This window comes from Macaca mulatta, chromosome 20, assembly GCF_049350105.2.
Source record: "Macaca mulatta isolate MMU2019108-1 chromosome 20, T2T-MMU8v2.0, whole genome shotgun sequence".
NCBI classification, from domain to species: Eukaryota; Metazoa; Chordata; class Mammalia; order Primates; family Cercopithecidae; genus Macaca; species Macaca mulatta.
The window spans coordinates 20588539-20604986 of record NC_133425.1 but is presented as its reverse complement, the minus strand read 5'-3'; the positions used below and the strand labels follow the sequence as shown (position 1 = coordinate 20604986).

Here is a 16448-nt window from a genome sequence, read left to right as displayed (position 1 = left end):
CAACTAATTTGTTCTCCATTTTTATAATTTTGTTGTTTCAAGCATGTTATATAAATAGACTCATACAGCATATAACTGTTTGGGACTTTTTTTTTTTTTCTCCTCAGCATAATTCCCTAGAGATTCATCTGAGTTGTGTGCACAGATGGTTTGATCCTTTTTATTGCTGAACAGTATTCCATGTTATGGATGTAGCTCAGTTTTTGTTTAACCATTTACCTGTTGAAAGGCATCTGGGTTGTTGTCTTCAGGTTTTGACGATTTTGAGTAAAGCTGCTATGTACATTTACATACCTGTTTTTGTGTGAAGCTGGCACTTTTTTTGTAGCCCATTTTAAATAAGAAAAAAACCTAGGCTTGAGGGAGGCACCTTTGCCTGCTCAAAGTCACTCAGCTGCTCACTGAGAGGGCTGATATTTGAATTTCATTCTTGCTTCATGACCGATTCACTTGATCCCTAAGCAATACCTCTTGTGGAACATGAAATGGTTTTAAGAGCTACCTGAAAAAAACATTTTAAAAACATCAAATTACATCCCTTTTTGGATTCACTTCTGATTGTTCTGAGTATATCAAGTTGATTCTTACTTTAGTGCTGATATGCTTTGAACTCTCTGGAAGTCTCAAGAGGAAGCCATGCTTCAGGATCAGAGCTTTCAATGAGAATAGGATTTAGGTAGACTATGAGAAAATCATTTTTTTTAAGCCTATAGTTATGGTTATAAATGCCTTCTGTTTATGACAAGTAATACTGTTTTCCACTTGTGATATTAGATCAATGTGAGTGCCTTTGTGGACTGAGTTGAGAGGTACAAGGTGGCATCAACAACATAAATGGAAGACAGAACCGTACAGGAGTAGATTTTTTTTTTTAATGCAATTGAAGTTAAGCAGGTGTTAATTCAAATTAGATTGTTACAACCTTAGGATGTTGTATGTAATATAGTAATCATAAAGAAAATATCTATAGAATATAAACAAAAGAAAATCAGAAGGGAAAAAAATGTGTCACTACAAAAAGGAAACTAAATGTAAAAGAAGGCAGTTATAAAGGAAATGAGGGCCAGAAAATATTAAACCACACAGAAGACAAATAGCAAAATGGTAGAAGTCTTTCCTTATCAGTAATTACTTTAAATGTAAGTGGAGTAAACTTTCCAATCCAAAGGAAGGAACTGGCTAAATGGATAATAAAACACTATCCAAATATACACTATCTACAAGAGACTCATTTTAGATTTAAAGACACGAATTCCACTGGGTGCGGTGGCTCACAACTATAATCTCAGCATTTTGGGAAGCTGAGGCAGGTGGATCACGAGGTCAGGAGATGGAGACCATCCTGGCCAACATGGTGAAACCCCGTCTCTGCTAAAAATACAAAAATTAGCTGGGCATGGTGGTGCCTGCCTGTAATCCCAGCTACTAGGGAGGCTGAGGCAGGAGAATCACTTGAACCAGAACCAGAGTTGGAGGTTGCAGTGAGCTGAGATCGCACCACTACACTCCAGCCTGGCAACAGAGGGAGACTCCATCAAAAAAAAAAAAAAAAAAAAAAAAAGACCAAAATACGTTGAAAGTTAAAGGATGGAAAAAAATATATTCCCTGTGAATAGTAACCAAAAGAGAGCTTGGGTTGTGGGTTGTTATACCAATATTCGACAGGAAATTTTTTTTTTTTTTTTTTTTTTTTAGTCAGAGTTTCACTCTTATTGACCAGGCTGGAGTGCAAAGGCACGATCTCAGATCACCGCAACCTCCACCTCCAGTAGCTGGGATTACAGGCGCCTACAACCATGCCTGGCTAATCTTTTGTATTTTTAGTAGAGACAGGATTTCTCCACGTTGATCAGGCTGGTCTCGAACGCCTGACCTCAAGTGATCCACCTGCCTCGGCCTCCCAAAGTGCCGGGATTACAGGCATGAGCCACCATGCCCAGCCAAAATAAAGTTTAAGTCAAAAACAATTGCAAAAGATAAAAAATGATCCTATATATTAATGGAAGGATCAATTCACCAAGAAGATACGATAATCATAAACATATAGGCAATAAACTTCAGAGCCCCAAAATGCATGAAGCAAACATTGACAGAATTTAAAGAAGAAGTGTCCAGTTCTACAGCAATAGCTGGAGAATTTAATATACCACTTTCAATAATGAGTAGAAAAACCAGACAGAAGATCAATCAGAGAATAGAGGACTTGAACAACACCATAAATTAATTGGACCTAGCAGACATATACAGGAAACTCCATCCAATGGCAGGACAACACACATTTTTCTCAAGTGCACATGGAACATTCTCAAGGATGGACCAGAAGATAAGTATTAAACTTATCTTTAAGAGACAGAAATTATACAAAGCATCTTATCAAGTCACATGAAAGGAATTAACAGAAGGAAAACTTTTAAAAAATCACAAATTTTTCCAATGTTTGAAAAATCAAACAATATACTCTTAACTAAAAAAGAAGACACCACAAGGAAATTTAGAAATTATCTTGAGACAAATGAAATAAAAACCACAACATATTAAAACTTATAGATTGTAGCAAACACAGTGCTAAGAAGGTAATTTACACTCATACTGTCTTAGCCTATTCAGGCTGCTATAACAAAATGCCATACACTGGGTGGGTTATAAACAATAGATATTATCTCTTAGAGCTCTGGAGGCTGGGAATCCAAGATCAAGTCACCAACCAACTTGGTGTCTGGTGAGGGTTCATAGACGGCTGTCTTCTTGATGTGGCCTCACATGGAGAATGGGACTCTTCTGGAGAACCTTACCGGAGTTGCCTTTTAAAGAGCACTAATATCACTAATCATCAAGGAAATGTAAGTTAAAACCACAATGAGATATTACCTTACTCCTGCAAAAATTGCGATAGTTGAAAAATCAGAAAACAATAGATTTTGGCATGGTTGTGGGAACACTTTAACACTGCTGGTGGGAACGTAAATTAGTACAGCTGCTATGGAAAATAGTATAGAGATTCCTTCAAGAACTAAAAGGAGAACTACCATTCAATCCAGCAATCCCACTATTGGGTGTCTACCCAAAGAAAAGTCATTATATGAAAATGACATATGCACATGCATGTTTATAGCACAATTTGCAATTGCAAAGATATGGAACCAGCCAAAGTGCCCATCAACCAACGAGTGGATACAGAAAATGTTGTATATATACACCATGGGATACTACTCAGCCATAAAAAGCAGTGAAATAATGTCTTTTGTGGCAACTTGGAAGGAGCCAGAGGCCATTATTCTAAGTGAAGTAACTCAGGAATGGAAAACAAAATATCGTGTGTTCTCACTTGTAAGTGGGAGTTAAGCTATGAAGGCACAAAGGCAAAGAATGATATAATGGACTTTGGGGACTAGAGGGGAAGGTTGGCAAGGGGGTGAGGGATAAAAGACCACACTGTTCAGGTGATGGATGCACTAAAATTTCAGAAATCACCACTAAAGAACTTATCCATGTAACCAACAACCACTTGTACCACCAAAACTACTAAAATAAAAAATAAAAAGGGAACTAACACCATTCATGAGGACTCCATGCTCATGATATAATCATCTCCAAATATTACATTGGGGGTTAGGATTTCAACATATGAATTTGGGGGAGACACAAACATTCAGTCTTCAGCACATATGTTAAAAAAGAAGATCTCAAAACGAAAACCTTACACTTTAAGGAATCAGAACAAGGACAGCAAACTAAACCCAAGCACAGCAGAAGCAGGAAATAAAGATTAGAGTTCATATAAATAAAATGGTAAATAGAAAAACAACAAAGAAAACTTAATCGAAAGTTATTTCTTTTGAAGAGATGACAAGTCTTCAGCTAGATTGATTAATAAAAAAGTGAAGATTAAAATTACTAAGATTTTCCAGAAATGAAAAGAATTATAAGAGAATACTATGAACAATTGTATGCTAAAAGGTTTGATAACCTAGATAAAATGGAAAAACTACTAGAAACACACAATCTACCAAAAACATGAATCACAAAGAAATAGAACTCTGAATACATCTGTAACTCATAAGGAGGTAAAATTAGTAAACAAAACCCTCCAACAGAGAAAAGGCCTAGGCTAGATGGCTTCACTGATGAGTTCTGACAAGTATTTAAAGAAGAATTAAGACCAATCCTCTTCCAACTCTTTTAAAAAATTAAAGAAAAGGAAAAATTTTATAAGTCAATCTATGAGGCCAGCATTACCCTGACACCAAAGCCAGACAAACACTACAAGAGAAGAAAACTATAGACCAATAACTCTTATGAATACTGATGCAAAAATTTCAGCAAAACACTAGCAAACCAAATCCAGAAACATATTAAAAGGATTATACATCATGACCAAGTGGGATTTATTCCTGTTTCGACATACAAAACTCAACAAATATAATAAATGACATTAATAGGATGAAAAGAAAATAACCACATGGTTTTCTCTCAATTGAGGCAGAGAAAGCACTTGAGAAAACTCAATACTCTTTCATGGTAAAAACACTAAATAAACTAGGAAACTTCCTCAACATGATGAGGCCACATATAAAAAATCGGCAGCTAATATTATTCTCAATGGTGAAAATTGGAAAGATTTTCTCCTAAGACCAAACATACAAGGATGCCTGCTTTCACCACTTCTGTTCTACATAGTCCTGGAAGTTCTAGCCAAATCAATTAGGCAAGAAAGAGAAATAAGAGGCATCTGAATTGGAAAGATGAAGTAAAATTATCTCTGTATGCAGATGGCATGACCATATATAGAAAACCCTAAGAATTTTACACACTCAAAAAAAAAGGTTAAAGCTAATAAATAAATTCAGTAAAGTTGTAAAAAACAGAATCCATACACACACAAAAACTCAACTGTGTTTCTGTGCACTAAAAATTAAAACTCCAAAAAGGAAACTAAGAAAGCAGTTCTATTTACAGTAGCATCAAAAAGAATACAAGACAGTAGTGCTAGTAATAAATTTAATCAGGGAGACAAAAGACTTGTACCCTGAAAACTATAAAACGTTACTACAGAAAATTAAAGAACAGATAAGCAAATTAAAAGACATATGATACTCATTTATTGGAGACTTAATATTAAGATGACAATACTGCCTAAAGCTATCTACAGATTCAACACAATTCCTATCAAAATCCCAATGGCTTTTTTGTTGTTGTTGCAGAACTAGAAATACCTATCCTAAAATGCGGAGAGAATCTCAAAGGACCCCAAACAGTCAAAACAATATTTAAAAAGGTGAATAAAGGCCAGGCGTGGTTACTCACATCTATAATTCCAGCACTTTGGGAAGCCTAAGACAGGTGAATCGCTGGAGGCCAGGAGTTCAAGACCAGCCTGGGCAATATGGAGAAACCTGTCTCTACTAAAAATACAAAATTAGCCAGTCTCATAATCTGGTCTCAAAAAAATAAGTAAATAAAAAATTTTAAAAAAGGATAATAAAGTTGGAAAACTCACACTGATCTCAAAACTTACTATAAAACTACAGTAATAAAAACTATGTGGTATTGGCATAAAGATAGATAGACCATTGCAATAGAATAGAGAGTCCTGAAAGAAACTCTCCTATATATCATCAATTGATTTAACTATACATGCCAAAACCAGTCCATGGAGAAAAGTCAGTCATCAACAAATAGTGTTGGGAAACTTCAATGTCCACTTGCAAAATAATGAAGTTGCCTTACAACACATACAAAAGTTAACTCAAAATGGATAAAAAATTTTCTGGTGGGAATGTAAAATGGTGGAGCCATTGTGAAAGTGGTTTGGTAATTTTTTTCAAAAAGTTCAGCATAGAATTACCATGGAACCCAGCAATTCCACATCTAGGTCTATACTCCCAAGAAATGGAAGAAGGAACTTGAACAGATACTTAAACAATAGCGTTCATAGCAGCAATACTCTCAATAAGCAAAATATGGAAATAACCAAAATGCCCATTAGGAGATGACGGGGTACACAAAATGTATTATATACATACAGTGGACTTTTATTCAGATTTATAGGGGAATGATATTTTGTTACATGCTAAGACATAGATGAAACTTGAAAACGTTATGCTAAGTGAAATAAGCCAGACGCAAAAGGGCAAATGATGTATAATTTCACTTATATGAGGAACCTAAAATAGGCAAATTCATATATTTTAAAAAGTAGGTTAGAGGTTATCACATACTGGAGACTGGGGCAGTGAGATGCTGTTTTTTGAGCAGAATTTCTGTTTAGGATGGTAAACATTTTCTGAAGATGGGTAATCGTGATGGCTGTACAACACTGTGACTTTGATACTACTGAATTGTACACTCAAAAATGGTGAAAAGAGTAATTTTATGTTATATTTTACGTAAATAAAATATAAAGTAAAAAATAAAATATCTGTTCAAGTTCCTGCTTCCACTTCTTGGGAGTATATAGCCTTAGAAGTAGAATTGCTGGGTCTCATGGTAATTCTGTAATACTTTTATATAAATAACAAGGGATAAAAACCCAAAGAAGTCTCAATGGAGGAAGCCTAACATTTCATGGACATGTAGGTGTGGGTATATGTTAGGACACTTTTGGAAAATAAAATATGTCATGCTCAATCAAAAAAAAAATTAGCTGGGTTCAATAGCTCATGCTTGTAATCCCAGAACTTTGGGAGGCTGAGGCAGGGGGTTTACTTGTGCCCAGGAGTTTGAAACTAGTCTGGGCAACATAGTGAGACCTTATCTCTACAAAAAATAAAAAAATTAACTGGACATGGTGGTACCTGCCCATGGTCCCAGCTAATTGGGAGGCTGAGCTGGGAATATCACTTGAGTTCAGGAGGTCCAGGCTACAGTGAACTTTAATCACGCTCCTGCACTCCAGCTTGGGCGACAGAGCAAGACCTTGTTTTTTTCTTTTTTCTCTAAATATTGCTTTGGATTATCCCCATTTCAGCTCAACCATAATCTCTGGTTGGATCCAAGTACTACTATTTTTAAAAAATCTCCTGAAATGATAGTAATATGCAGATATATATCTGTGGTTCTCAAAGTTGCCTGGACATTGTATAATATATATATGTTACCCCATGTTTAATTTTTCTCTCTTTCTCTTTGTTTTCTTTCTTTCTTTCTTTCTTTCTTTCTTTCTTTCTTTCTTTCTTTCTTTCTTTCTTTCTTTCTTTCTTTCTTTCTTTGTCTCTCTTTCTTTCTTTTTTTATGGTGTCTAGCTCTGTCGCTCAGGCTGGAGTGCAGTGGTGCAATCTTGACTCACTGCAACCTCTGCCTCCCCGGTTCAAGTGATTCTCCTGCCTTAGCCTCCCAAGTAGCTGGGGGTACAGGTGCGTGCCACCATGCCTAGCTAATCTTCTGTATTTTTAGTAGAGATGGGGTTTCACTGTGTCACCTAGGCTGAGCTCAAACTCCTGACCTTGTGATCTACCCGCCTAGGCCTCCCAAAGTGCTGGGATTACAAGTGTGAGCCACCCCGCCTGGCCTAATTTTTCTTTTATCCAACCTTAAATTGTGCTGCTGAGAATTAAGGCTAATTAAGGCCTGTAGGTTCCCCTTTGGTCAAAGTATCACAAAGAAACCATCGCTGCCTTGAAACCACAGTGTGAGGATGGCAGTGACACCAGGACAGCTGCCAGTGAAGTGTCTTTGGAGAAAGGAGATGAAGTCTGAAATCAATTTCAGGGTCTGGTCATCCTTCCATGGCCAATATTGGAAGCTAAGATTTTCCTCTTTGTGGCCATTCCTATCCTGGGAGGGCCATTGCTTATTTGATCAGGACTTTCAGCAGGTTTCCTTATAATCCATCTCAGTTTTCTATAATCTCTGGGTTACTAATTTTTTAAAATCCTAAACCTACTATGTATTTGATGTGCAGAGGAAGTGCGATGCTTTTTATCTACAGCTTTTCTCTCTGTAAAATTGGATAATAGAGTTCCCTGGAGGCTCAGCGAGGATAAGTGATTTGTTTACACTATGTTGTTGGTAAGTGAGATGATATTATTTGAATCCAGTCAAAGCCTATATTCTTGACTACAGTAGATCATTGGAACGCAAGTCTGATGGTTCTGAAGCCAGTCTTCATTCTACCCCGTCAGCCCAAAAGTCCCAGGTGGGTTACGACAGGAAAGGATGGGGAAGTGCACTGTGAGCTTCGAGTTGAATGAAAACTCATTCATTTCATTGAGTTGGAGCAAATAAAAGAAGACTTGAAGAAGCCTCACGATGCAGAGCTCCCTGTCGGGATCCTTGGGATCATGATGGTGGCAGATGGGGGGTCATTACCTCATAGCACATGAAGAGGGTTACAGGCCTGGCAGGTTTGATTCTGATGCCAATGTTTCCTTCTGTGTTGGGTGGCAGGATGCTGCCCTTGTCATCAATGACCTGTAGCAAGAGGCCTGTGAATCGTACCCTGCAGGAGACCCCAGCCCTTCTGTCCCACCCAAGCACTGTCTGGCTTACGCATGGAACACCAGTGTGGATAAAATAATGGAAGAAACATCAGAAAATGGAATAAAACTATTAAAAGCCTTTAAAAGAAGCAAATGTGAAACTCAAGCCAAGGGTCTATGTTTCATGGGTTAGTAGATGTCACCAATGTGTCTTCAAGTTGGAAAACACTGATCAAGAAAAATGAAAAGCACCAGTTGCTAGAGAGGGCTGCCAGTGCAGCTTCTAGGTATTCTTTCCTACCCACTGTGTGTGATGCCCCAGCTGCTAGGGTGAGTGGTGTTCCTGCCCACAATAATGCAGTTTTCAACCAAGACCTCCATAGGAGACTGAAGGGAAAAATGAGAAGACAGGAGGAAGGATGACTGGGGCAGAGAAGTGTGGCTGGTGTTGTCACCTGGTGTCAAATTGTCCAACCCCCACTGAGCCCTAACTGCTCCCTGCCAATGAATGCCCTTAGGACCAGACCTGGACGTCGTAGGGTGGACTGGCCTTCCCCAGGAAACCCGGCTTGATCTTCATTTCCCGGAGGGTGGCACAAATTATTCCCTGTTCACAAAAGAAAGAAGATTTGTGTTGATCAGAGAGGTCAGGCTGATCACAAAGCAGCCAGAATCATACACAGCATCCCCTGCTCAGAGATGTAGTATTCCGCTCAATGGATGCTGCACAAAGAGCCCTTGTAGGGAAGCTGGAAAGCCTGGGTCTAGGCTCAAGGTGTTGACCCAACTCTATTCCACAGTCATTTTCTGCAACCAGTGTGGTCTGGCTCTGTACTAAGTGCAGAGTCTACAGAATCCAATGGGGAAGCAAAGAAAGAGGAAACAGGGTATTCTCCTGGCTGTGGGCATGTAATGTGGGGCATGCCCACCATTGAACAGGCATGTGTCAGTTTGCTATGGGAAGGCCACTAGTCTATATAACAAACATTTATGTGGGGCTGTTAAGTAGTGATAAGGATTCTGCCACAACTTCTTGACTGATCCTGATGCCAACTTTTCCTTCTGTGCTGGGTGGCAGGATGTTGCCTTTGTCATCAGTAACCTGTAGGAAGAGGCCTGTGAATCTCACCCTGCAGGATGCCTCAGTGTGTGTGGAGGTTGTCTGGATTGCTTGTGCTGTTCTCTCTGTTAGCACTGCCCTATCTTCATCTGTCTTCCTGATGAACTTGATTCCTCCTTTATTGTTCTCACAAGTATATTTATTTCTATAGCTGCATGCTTTACATTCAGACCAATGAGGGTTTGAATCTTGACTCCACCACACACTAACTGCATGCCAATTAATCCCTCTTGATCTCCTCTTGATCTCCTCCATCAAAGGGCAATAATGATAACACTTACCTCCCAGAGTGCTTGTAAGCATATGGAAAATTCTGCATAATACAAGGCACACACCATGTGTTCAATGAATGATGACTACTGGCTATTACTCAAGCTCCAAGAGGAGTCAAGGGAAAGATTCTCTTTCTGAAGCATTTCTCCCATACTTCCATTGCAGCCCACAGGGCATTATAATTATTTTTGCTTGTCTGTTTCCTTCAGTAGATAGTGAGCATCCCAAGAATAGAGATTGCCTTATTCATCCCTGAGCTTCCAACATCTGGAACAATACCCATCAAAAATAGCAAGGACCACAGCAGCTGCAATGTGAGCATATACTACAGGTTAGACAGCAGCCAGAGCATTATATACTTCTTTTTATTTACCTTATCACAATCTGTTAAGATTGGCACTATAATTTCCATTTAAAGGTGGGGGAGCTGAGGTGAGAAAGCATACATAGGATCCCGATGGTCTTAAAGCTATAATTGGCAGAGCGGAGACTTGGACCCAGGTCTGTGCTCCTGGGATAGGAAGATCTTTGCCCACTGCCACATCACTGCTCACACTCTAGGCATGTGGAAAACGTTGCACACATGAATGAACAGATGTGAAAGTGTTTTGAGAAATTAAGCACCATCTAGTGCTGCAAATATTGGAGTCATGGATGTAGTGTGTTGTCCTGGCCCACCATCCTCCTTGTCCAAATATGACCCGTAGGCCATTCAAACATAGGCCCAAAGTGTCACCATTTTTCAGGTCTGGAAGCAGACAAATTAACTGAATTGCTATTATACTTTTTTGCAAAATAATGTCAGTTGAGTATGTGAGTTGGCACTAAAATAATAATTTTGCACAGGGCCTGGGATAGCAGTCATCCTCTATGTGCTAGAGGGATAATGGAGGCAGAGGGGGAAAGTGGCTCTGTCCAACATTGGAAATGGATTGCAAATGTGTTGGAAGAGATGCTTACCCACACTGTAACTGATGAGGTCCTTGAACTTCCGGACATGCATAGTATTCTAAATGCCCCAACCACCTGGCAGCTCAGTGATACTCTGGAATGACACTGTTTGTGTGTATATGTGTTTGGTATATACAGAAAGTATCTGCTCCCTTATCCACCCTGCTAGTATTCCACAGTCAAACCTGTGAGTTGTCCTCCTAAATACCAAGCAAGGAACTTTTGGAGCCAGCTTCCACTTGCCTTTGCAGCCCTAGGGAGGGTTAGTGGAGCTGACAGTACTTGCTGGAGGAGGTGGTCTCCATGTTGCTGGAGAGAGTCTCCTATCCCACCCACCTTCTGTGGCTCCTCTGAGCTGACCACAGGGACAGTGTTAAAACAGCCTTAGACCCCTTTTTAAGGTTTTGTCCAAGAGTTTTCAGCACATTGGTCCTGTGGTAAGATGATGAGTTGTACATTTTCTTTCTGCAGATAGATTTGGGACAAATTAGCCTAGAACTCTAGAACCTCTGGTTGGCATCAAACAATGCTGTGCATGCGATGGGGCTGTGTCCCGCACATGTGGCATAATTCAGCACATCTGCTGGGCTCAGTCGCTGAGCATATCATGACCATCCAGAAGGGACCTGTCCACTTTGAAAGGAAAACGAATCCCAGGACCCCAAAATCACTAAGCCAAAGGGAAAACTCAAGTTGGGAACTGCATCAGTTGAAACTGCCTCCCATTTTATTCCTAAATAAGAGCTAAAAAGATAAAAAACAAAACAAAACCACATGCCTCCCCTGCAATTTTCCCACTAAAAAATTCCTTGTGGGCCCCAAAGATCATTATTGTAAAACAGTTCTGTTAAATTTCAACCTGACATTGATAGCTCATCTTCACAGGTATCGGACAAAGAACAGAACTCAAAATCATCCCTCTGCTCTCCTGAGACAAATGCGTACCCAATTGCTTTCTCTGACTTATGTTTATCTTATGTAAAAATGCAGATTCACTGATCTAGATGAATGTGCAAGTGACTCTTCCTCTACTCTTCTCTCACATGTAAACAGCTGATCAAAGACTCACAAGAATGCAACCATTTGCCTCGTATCTGCCCACACCTTTAAAAAATTTCTTCCTGGCCGGGCGCGGTGGCTCAAGCCTGTAATCCCAGCACTTTGGGAGGCCGAGATGGGCGGATCACGAGGTCAGGAGATCAAGACCATCCTGGCTAACGCGGTGAAACCCCATCTCTACTAAAAAATATACAAAAAACTAGCTGGGCGAGGTGGCGGGCGCCTGTAGTCCCAGCTACTCGGGAGGCTGAGGCAGGAGAATGGCATGAACCCGGGAGGCGGAGCTTGCAGTGAGCTGAGATCTGGCCACTGCACTCCAGCCTGGGCGACAGAGCGAGACTCCGTCTCAAAAAAAAAAAAAAAAAAATTTCTTCCTTTTCCTCCAATATCTGCCCTTTCCCCTTTAAATATTGAAGCCCTCAAAATCATCGTTGGAGAAAGGCACAAACCTGTTTCCCAGGCGCATGTCCTTAACCTTAGCAAAATAAACTTTTAAATTAATTGAGACCTGTCTCAGATACTTCCTGGTTTGCACCACCTACCGTTTCTGACTGCCCATAGACATTGTAGAGCAGAAGGCCCGTCCGTCTTTTCCACTCCTCCTGGTCCTTGGGCCACAGGACCTCCCCACCAGTACAGCAGTGCTCCAGGGCAGGGAACCTGATACTTAGAGGAAGACAAGGTGCCAGGCATTGGTGAGCCACCCCGGCTCTGTGCATTCAGAGCTCTTAGGTCTGTCACTCAGATCATTCATCCTTCTAGTTCCTCACTTTCTTATTTGCCTTTTGGTCATTTTACAGATGACCATCACCAAATGGACATCACTCACTCCTGCAGTCCCTGTGAACTATTCTGGCAGCGGGGGGTTGGGTGGTGGTGAGGCTATTGTGTTCAATTTGGAATGTTTGGATTAAATTTGAATATTAATGTAACAAGAGGGAGAACTGTGTGTTTATCAGAACTCATCTTGGGGAAGCATTCTGTATAGCTAAGGAGGACATTTTTATAATCATAATGGGGTAAAGGATGAGATCTTAAGGACATGCTAGGGTGATAATAGAACCATATATTCTTTTATGGAGCCTACACTGTGCTAACTAACGGGCTTTTGTATTTCTGAATGGGGAATGCATGTTAGGGGTTGGAAATGAATTGCTCAGGACATCAGAGCAGATTGAGCTGAGTGTAGGGAAAGAGACAGAGAGAAGTGTTACAGAGAACAGCCCTGACAGAAGAAATTTCAGAAAAAAAGAGAAAAGGCTGATGTGAACAGAAAAAATTAAAATATTTTACCCCAAAATATATTTCTTTGACATATTTTGAAATGGCTGCCACTTGGCTAGCAAATAGAGGTGCCCTTGCAAAGCCATCTTTTATGGGGGAAAATGTACATCTGTAGAGAATATCTATTAATGCAGCAATGCCCTGCCCTCTCTGTTGGGAAAAAGCTGAGTGTTGGGAAGAAAGCTGAGGCAGGACTTGCATGTCTGACATAATGTCCTCTGGAATGTGTCTAGACTTGCTGGCTCCTTGCTTCTAGCCTTCCTAGGCTCCTAGATTGATTGTATTCCCCTTGTATTCTCAAGTAGCAGAGCATATTCCTTATAAATTCTAAACCATCACAACTGTAGATCATGCACCTGCCCTTTGACTTCCACATTCTCACCACCTGTTTCTTTGTTGGATTACCACTAAATAGCATGGGCTCCCAGGGCTTGGGGCCCTCACAGCCTCCACAGTCACAATGGCCCCCTGGTCCCACTTTACTTCTCAAACTGTCTTTTTCTCAGTCCTTTGACACTGTCGGACTTCGTTGCCCCCACAACCTGGTGTTGGGCCTGATCACCCCAACATTCCTGGCTGCCCAACATGGGGCAATGAAGACCCTGGTGAAGAAATGCTAGAGCACGTGAAATAGGAGGACGCATCATCAAAGGACACCCAAGGACGTCTAAAAGAAACTTGGCAGGAAAGCTGAGGGCTCAGAAGAACCAGTGTAACAATGGGACAAAGTGAAAGCAGACATTCTGCTTATTTAAATTTCTCAAGGCATTTATTACAAAGAGGGGGAGTGAAAGTCAGTACTCAGAATTTGTTATCACTCTTTAGTGCAGTAAAGCAGTTTTACCCATGGTTCCCAGAACGAGGGACTATGGAGGTGGATGAATGGGAGAGAATTGGCAGAGATTTTTAAAAAATATATAAAGATGGAGCAAAAATTCCAGTCTCAGTTTAGTCATTGTAGGTGCTAATAAAAGCAGCTCTTGAATCATTTCAAACAGATGATAAGGCAGATTCAGATGAGGAAGAGGAGGACAAGTGTAAAAAACTAACCTCAGATTCTGAATGTGAGGAACAGGAAATGGAGGAAATTAAAGAAAAGAAAGGGAAACTGAAAAAAGTATGTTTTACTAGCCCATCGACTCCACCTGCTGAATTAAGTGAAGGGCCACCTCCTCTCTCTCCTCTTAATGGGTGAGAAGATGAAATAGCTACAAAACTTACTGCTCCTGTAGTTGCAACATTAAAACCTGGAGCAATTGGTGGTGCTATACAAAATTCTATTCAAAAGGCTAGAGCCAAGGGAGACCTTGAAGCATGGCAATTTCCTATAACTATAATCCAGCAGGGAGGACAGAATATAGCTAATTGGACCACCTTTCCTTTTAAGATTTCTCCTCTCCAATTTCTACCCAGCTTAACCCCACTGCAATACAATCTCCAAGCCTTGGATCCTTGTCCAGGGCCTTAGAACTGATAACCCAGTACTTTAACAACTGGAACTGGGTCTATGACAACATAACAAATCAGGATGAAAACGAATTGAGTAAGTTAAAGGGAGGCACATATTCCTATAGTGGAAATGGGGGCAACGAGTGAACATCCTTCCACTGTGTTTCCAAAATCCACCTACAAAGGAGAGAAAGAGAAAGAGATATATGAGCAATTAAAGAAAAAGTAGTGTACCCTATTCCTTTAAAACCAGGATACATTTAAGACCTATAATTGATAATTGAAGGTCTTCTCCGTGACCCTATAACACTCCAATACTACCTTGTTGTCAGTGTAAACAAGGGTGTAGTCCAAAAGCACATGACTTTGAGAGTTCTGCTCATGGCCCCAGGGTCAACCAACCTGTTGTTGGAACCCTGGAGCTGAATAGCTTTCCTCTCTGTCGACACTTGGCTCAGCCCAGAAGTACAGGAAAAGTGGAAGCCGGTTCCAGGCAAACCAACGTTCCCAACTCCGAAGAGTTGGGGGTTGTTGGAGAGCCCTTTCCCAGAAAGCCTGACACCTGTGTCTTTAGTCCGGCAGCCACGCCAGTTGCTTTTAACTGGCTGGCAGGTGCCTGATATTTAGCCCCCAAATTCTAAAAAAATATAGGACAGAATAGCAAGCAAAAGGGGTTCAATGGTGCTCACCACTTGGTGATAGGTGAGCACCTATCGTAGTCACCAAAATGTGTCTGGAATTTATTCCTTCCAGTGGGTTCTTGGTCTTGCTGACTTCAAGAATGAATCTGCAGACCCTTGCAGTGAGTGTTATAGCTCTTAAAGATGGTGTGTCTGGAGTTTGTTCCTTCAGATGTTCAGATGTGTCCAGAGTTTCTTCCTTCCAGTGGGTTTGTGGTCTTGAGGACTTCAGGAGTGAAGCTGGAGACCTTTGCAGTGAGTGTTACAGCTCTTAAAGGTGGCACATCTGGAGTTGTTTGTTCCTCCTGGTGGGTTCATGGTCTCACTGACTTCAGGAATGAAGCCACAGACCCTCGTGGTGAGTGTTACAGCTCATAAAGGTAGTGTGGACCCAAAGAGTGAGCAGCAGTAAGATTTGCTGTGAAGAGCGAAAGCCCAAAGCTTCCACAGCATAAGGGACCTGAGTGGGTTGCCTGGCTGGCTCCAGTAGCTTTTATTCCCTTATTTGGCCCTGCCCACATCCTGCTGATTGGTCCATTTTACAGAGCACTGATTTGTCCATTTTATAGAGTGCTGATTGGTGCATTTACAATCCTTTAGCTAGACACAGAGCACTAATTGGTGCATTTACAATTCTTTAGACACAAAATCCTTTAGACACAAAAGTTCTCCAAGTCCCCACCCAACCCAGAAGTCCAGCTGGGTTCACCTCTCAAGACCATTGACAACCAGTAGCCTTCCTATCAAAAATCCTAACCCAGTAACCCACAGATGGCCCAATTGCATTCAGTCTGTAGCAGCAACTGCTTTCCTAGCAGAAGAAAGTAGACAAATAACTTTCTTTTAGAAGAAACCTCATTGTGAGCACACCTCACCAGTTCAGAGCTATCCTAAGAAAAAAAAAGCAAAAATGTAGCTTACTAACTCAAAAATCTTAAAGTCTGGGGATATTCTGTGAGGAAAAGGTGATTTAACATTAACCACTGAAAATTCCCTTAACCCAGCAGATTTCCTAACGAGGGAATTAAATCTTAATTACCATACAGAGGGCCGACCAGACCTAGCAGGAACTCCATTCAGGACAGGACAATAGATGGCTCCTCCCATGTGATTGAGGAAACACACACACACACACACACACAGACACACACACACACACAGACACACACACACACACAATGGGTATTCAGTAATTGATAGGGAAACTCTTGTAGA

The 16448-nt window shown here is 40.7% G+C and overlaps 3 protein-coding genes across 7 annotated transcripts in view; 1 reads left to right on the top strand and 2 right to left on the bottom strand.

Annotated features, from left to right (window-relative positions):
• The window catches only part of LOC696244 (acyl-coenzyme A synthetase ACSM2B, mitochondrial), a 130941-nt gene that overhangs the window by 26956 nt on the left and 87537 nt on the right, over positions 1–16448 (bottom strand). The window lies entirely within an intron of this gene.
• Positions 1–16448, bottom strand: part of ACSM1 (acyl-CoA synthetase medium chain family member 1) — a 58269-nt gene that overhangs the window by 4406 nt on the left and 37415 nt on the right. For both annotated transcript variants that reach the window (XM_001089283.5, XM_077986442.1), the window contains 3 exons: positions 12363–12486; positions 8944–9024; positions 8308–8409 (listed from right to left, as the gene is read on the bottom strand). In XM_001089283.5, coding sequence (XP_001089283.1) covers positions 8308–8409; positions 8944–9024; positions 12363–12486 — 307 coding nt within the window. The remainder of the gene's footprint in view (positions 1–8307; positions 8410–8943; positions 9025–12362; positions 12487–16448) is intronic.
• THUMPD1 (THUMP domain containing 1) overlaps positions 1–16448 on the top strand; it is a 67342-nt gene that overhangs the window by 46437 nt on the left and 4457 nt on the right. Inside the window, exon 10 of one of the 2 annotated variants that reach the window (XR_013410831.1) lies at positions 12621–12752. The exons of the other annotated variant lie outside the window; for it this stretch is intronic. The gene's annotated coding sequence lies outside the window, so the exon portion shown is untranslated. Of the gene's footprint in view, positions 1–12620; positions 12753–16448 lie in introns of those variants that run through there. 2 annotated transcript variants of the gene reach the window in all.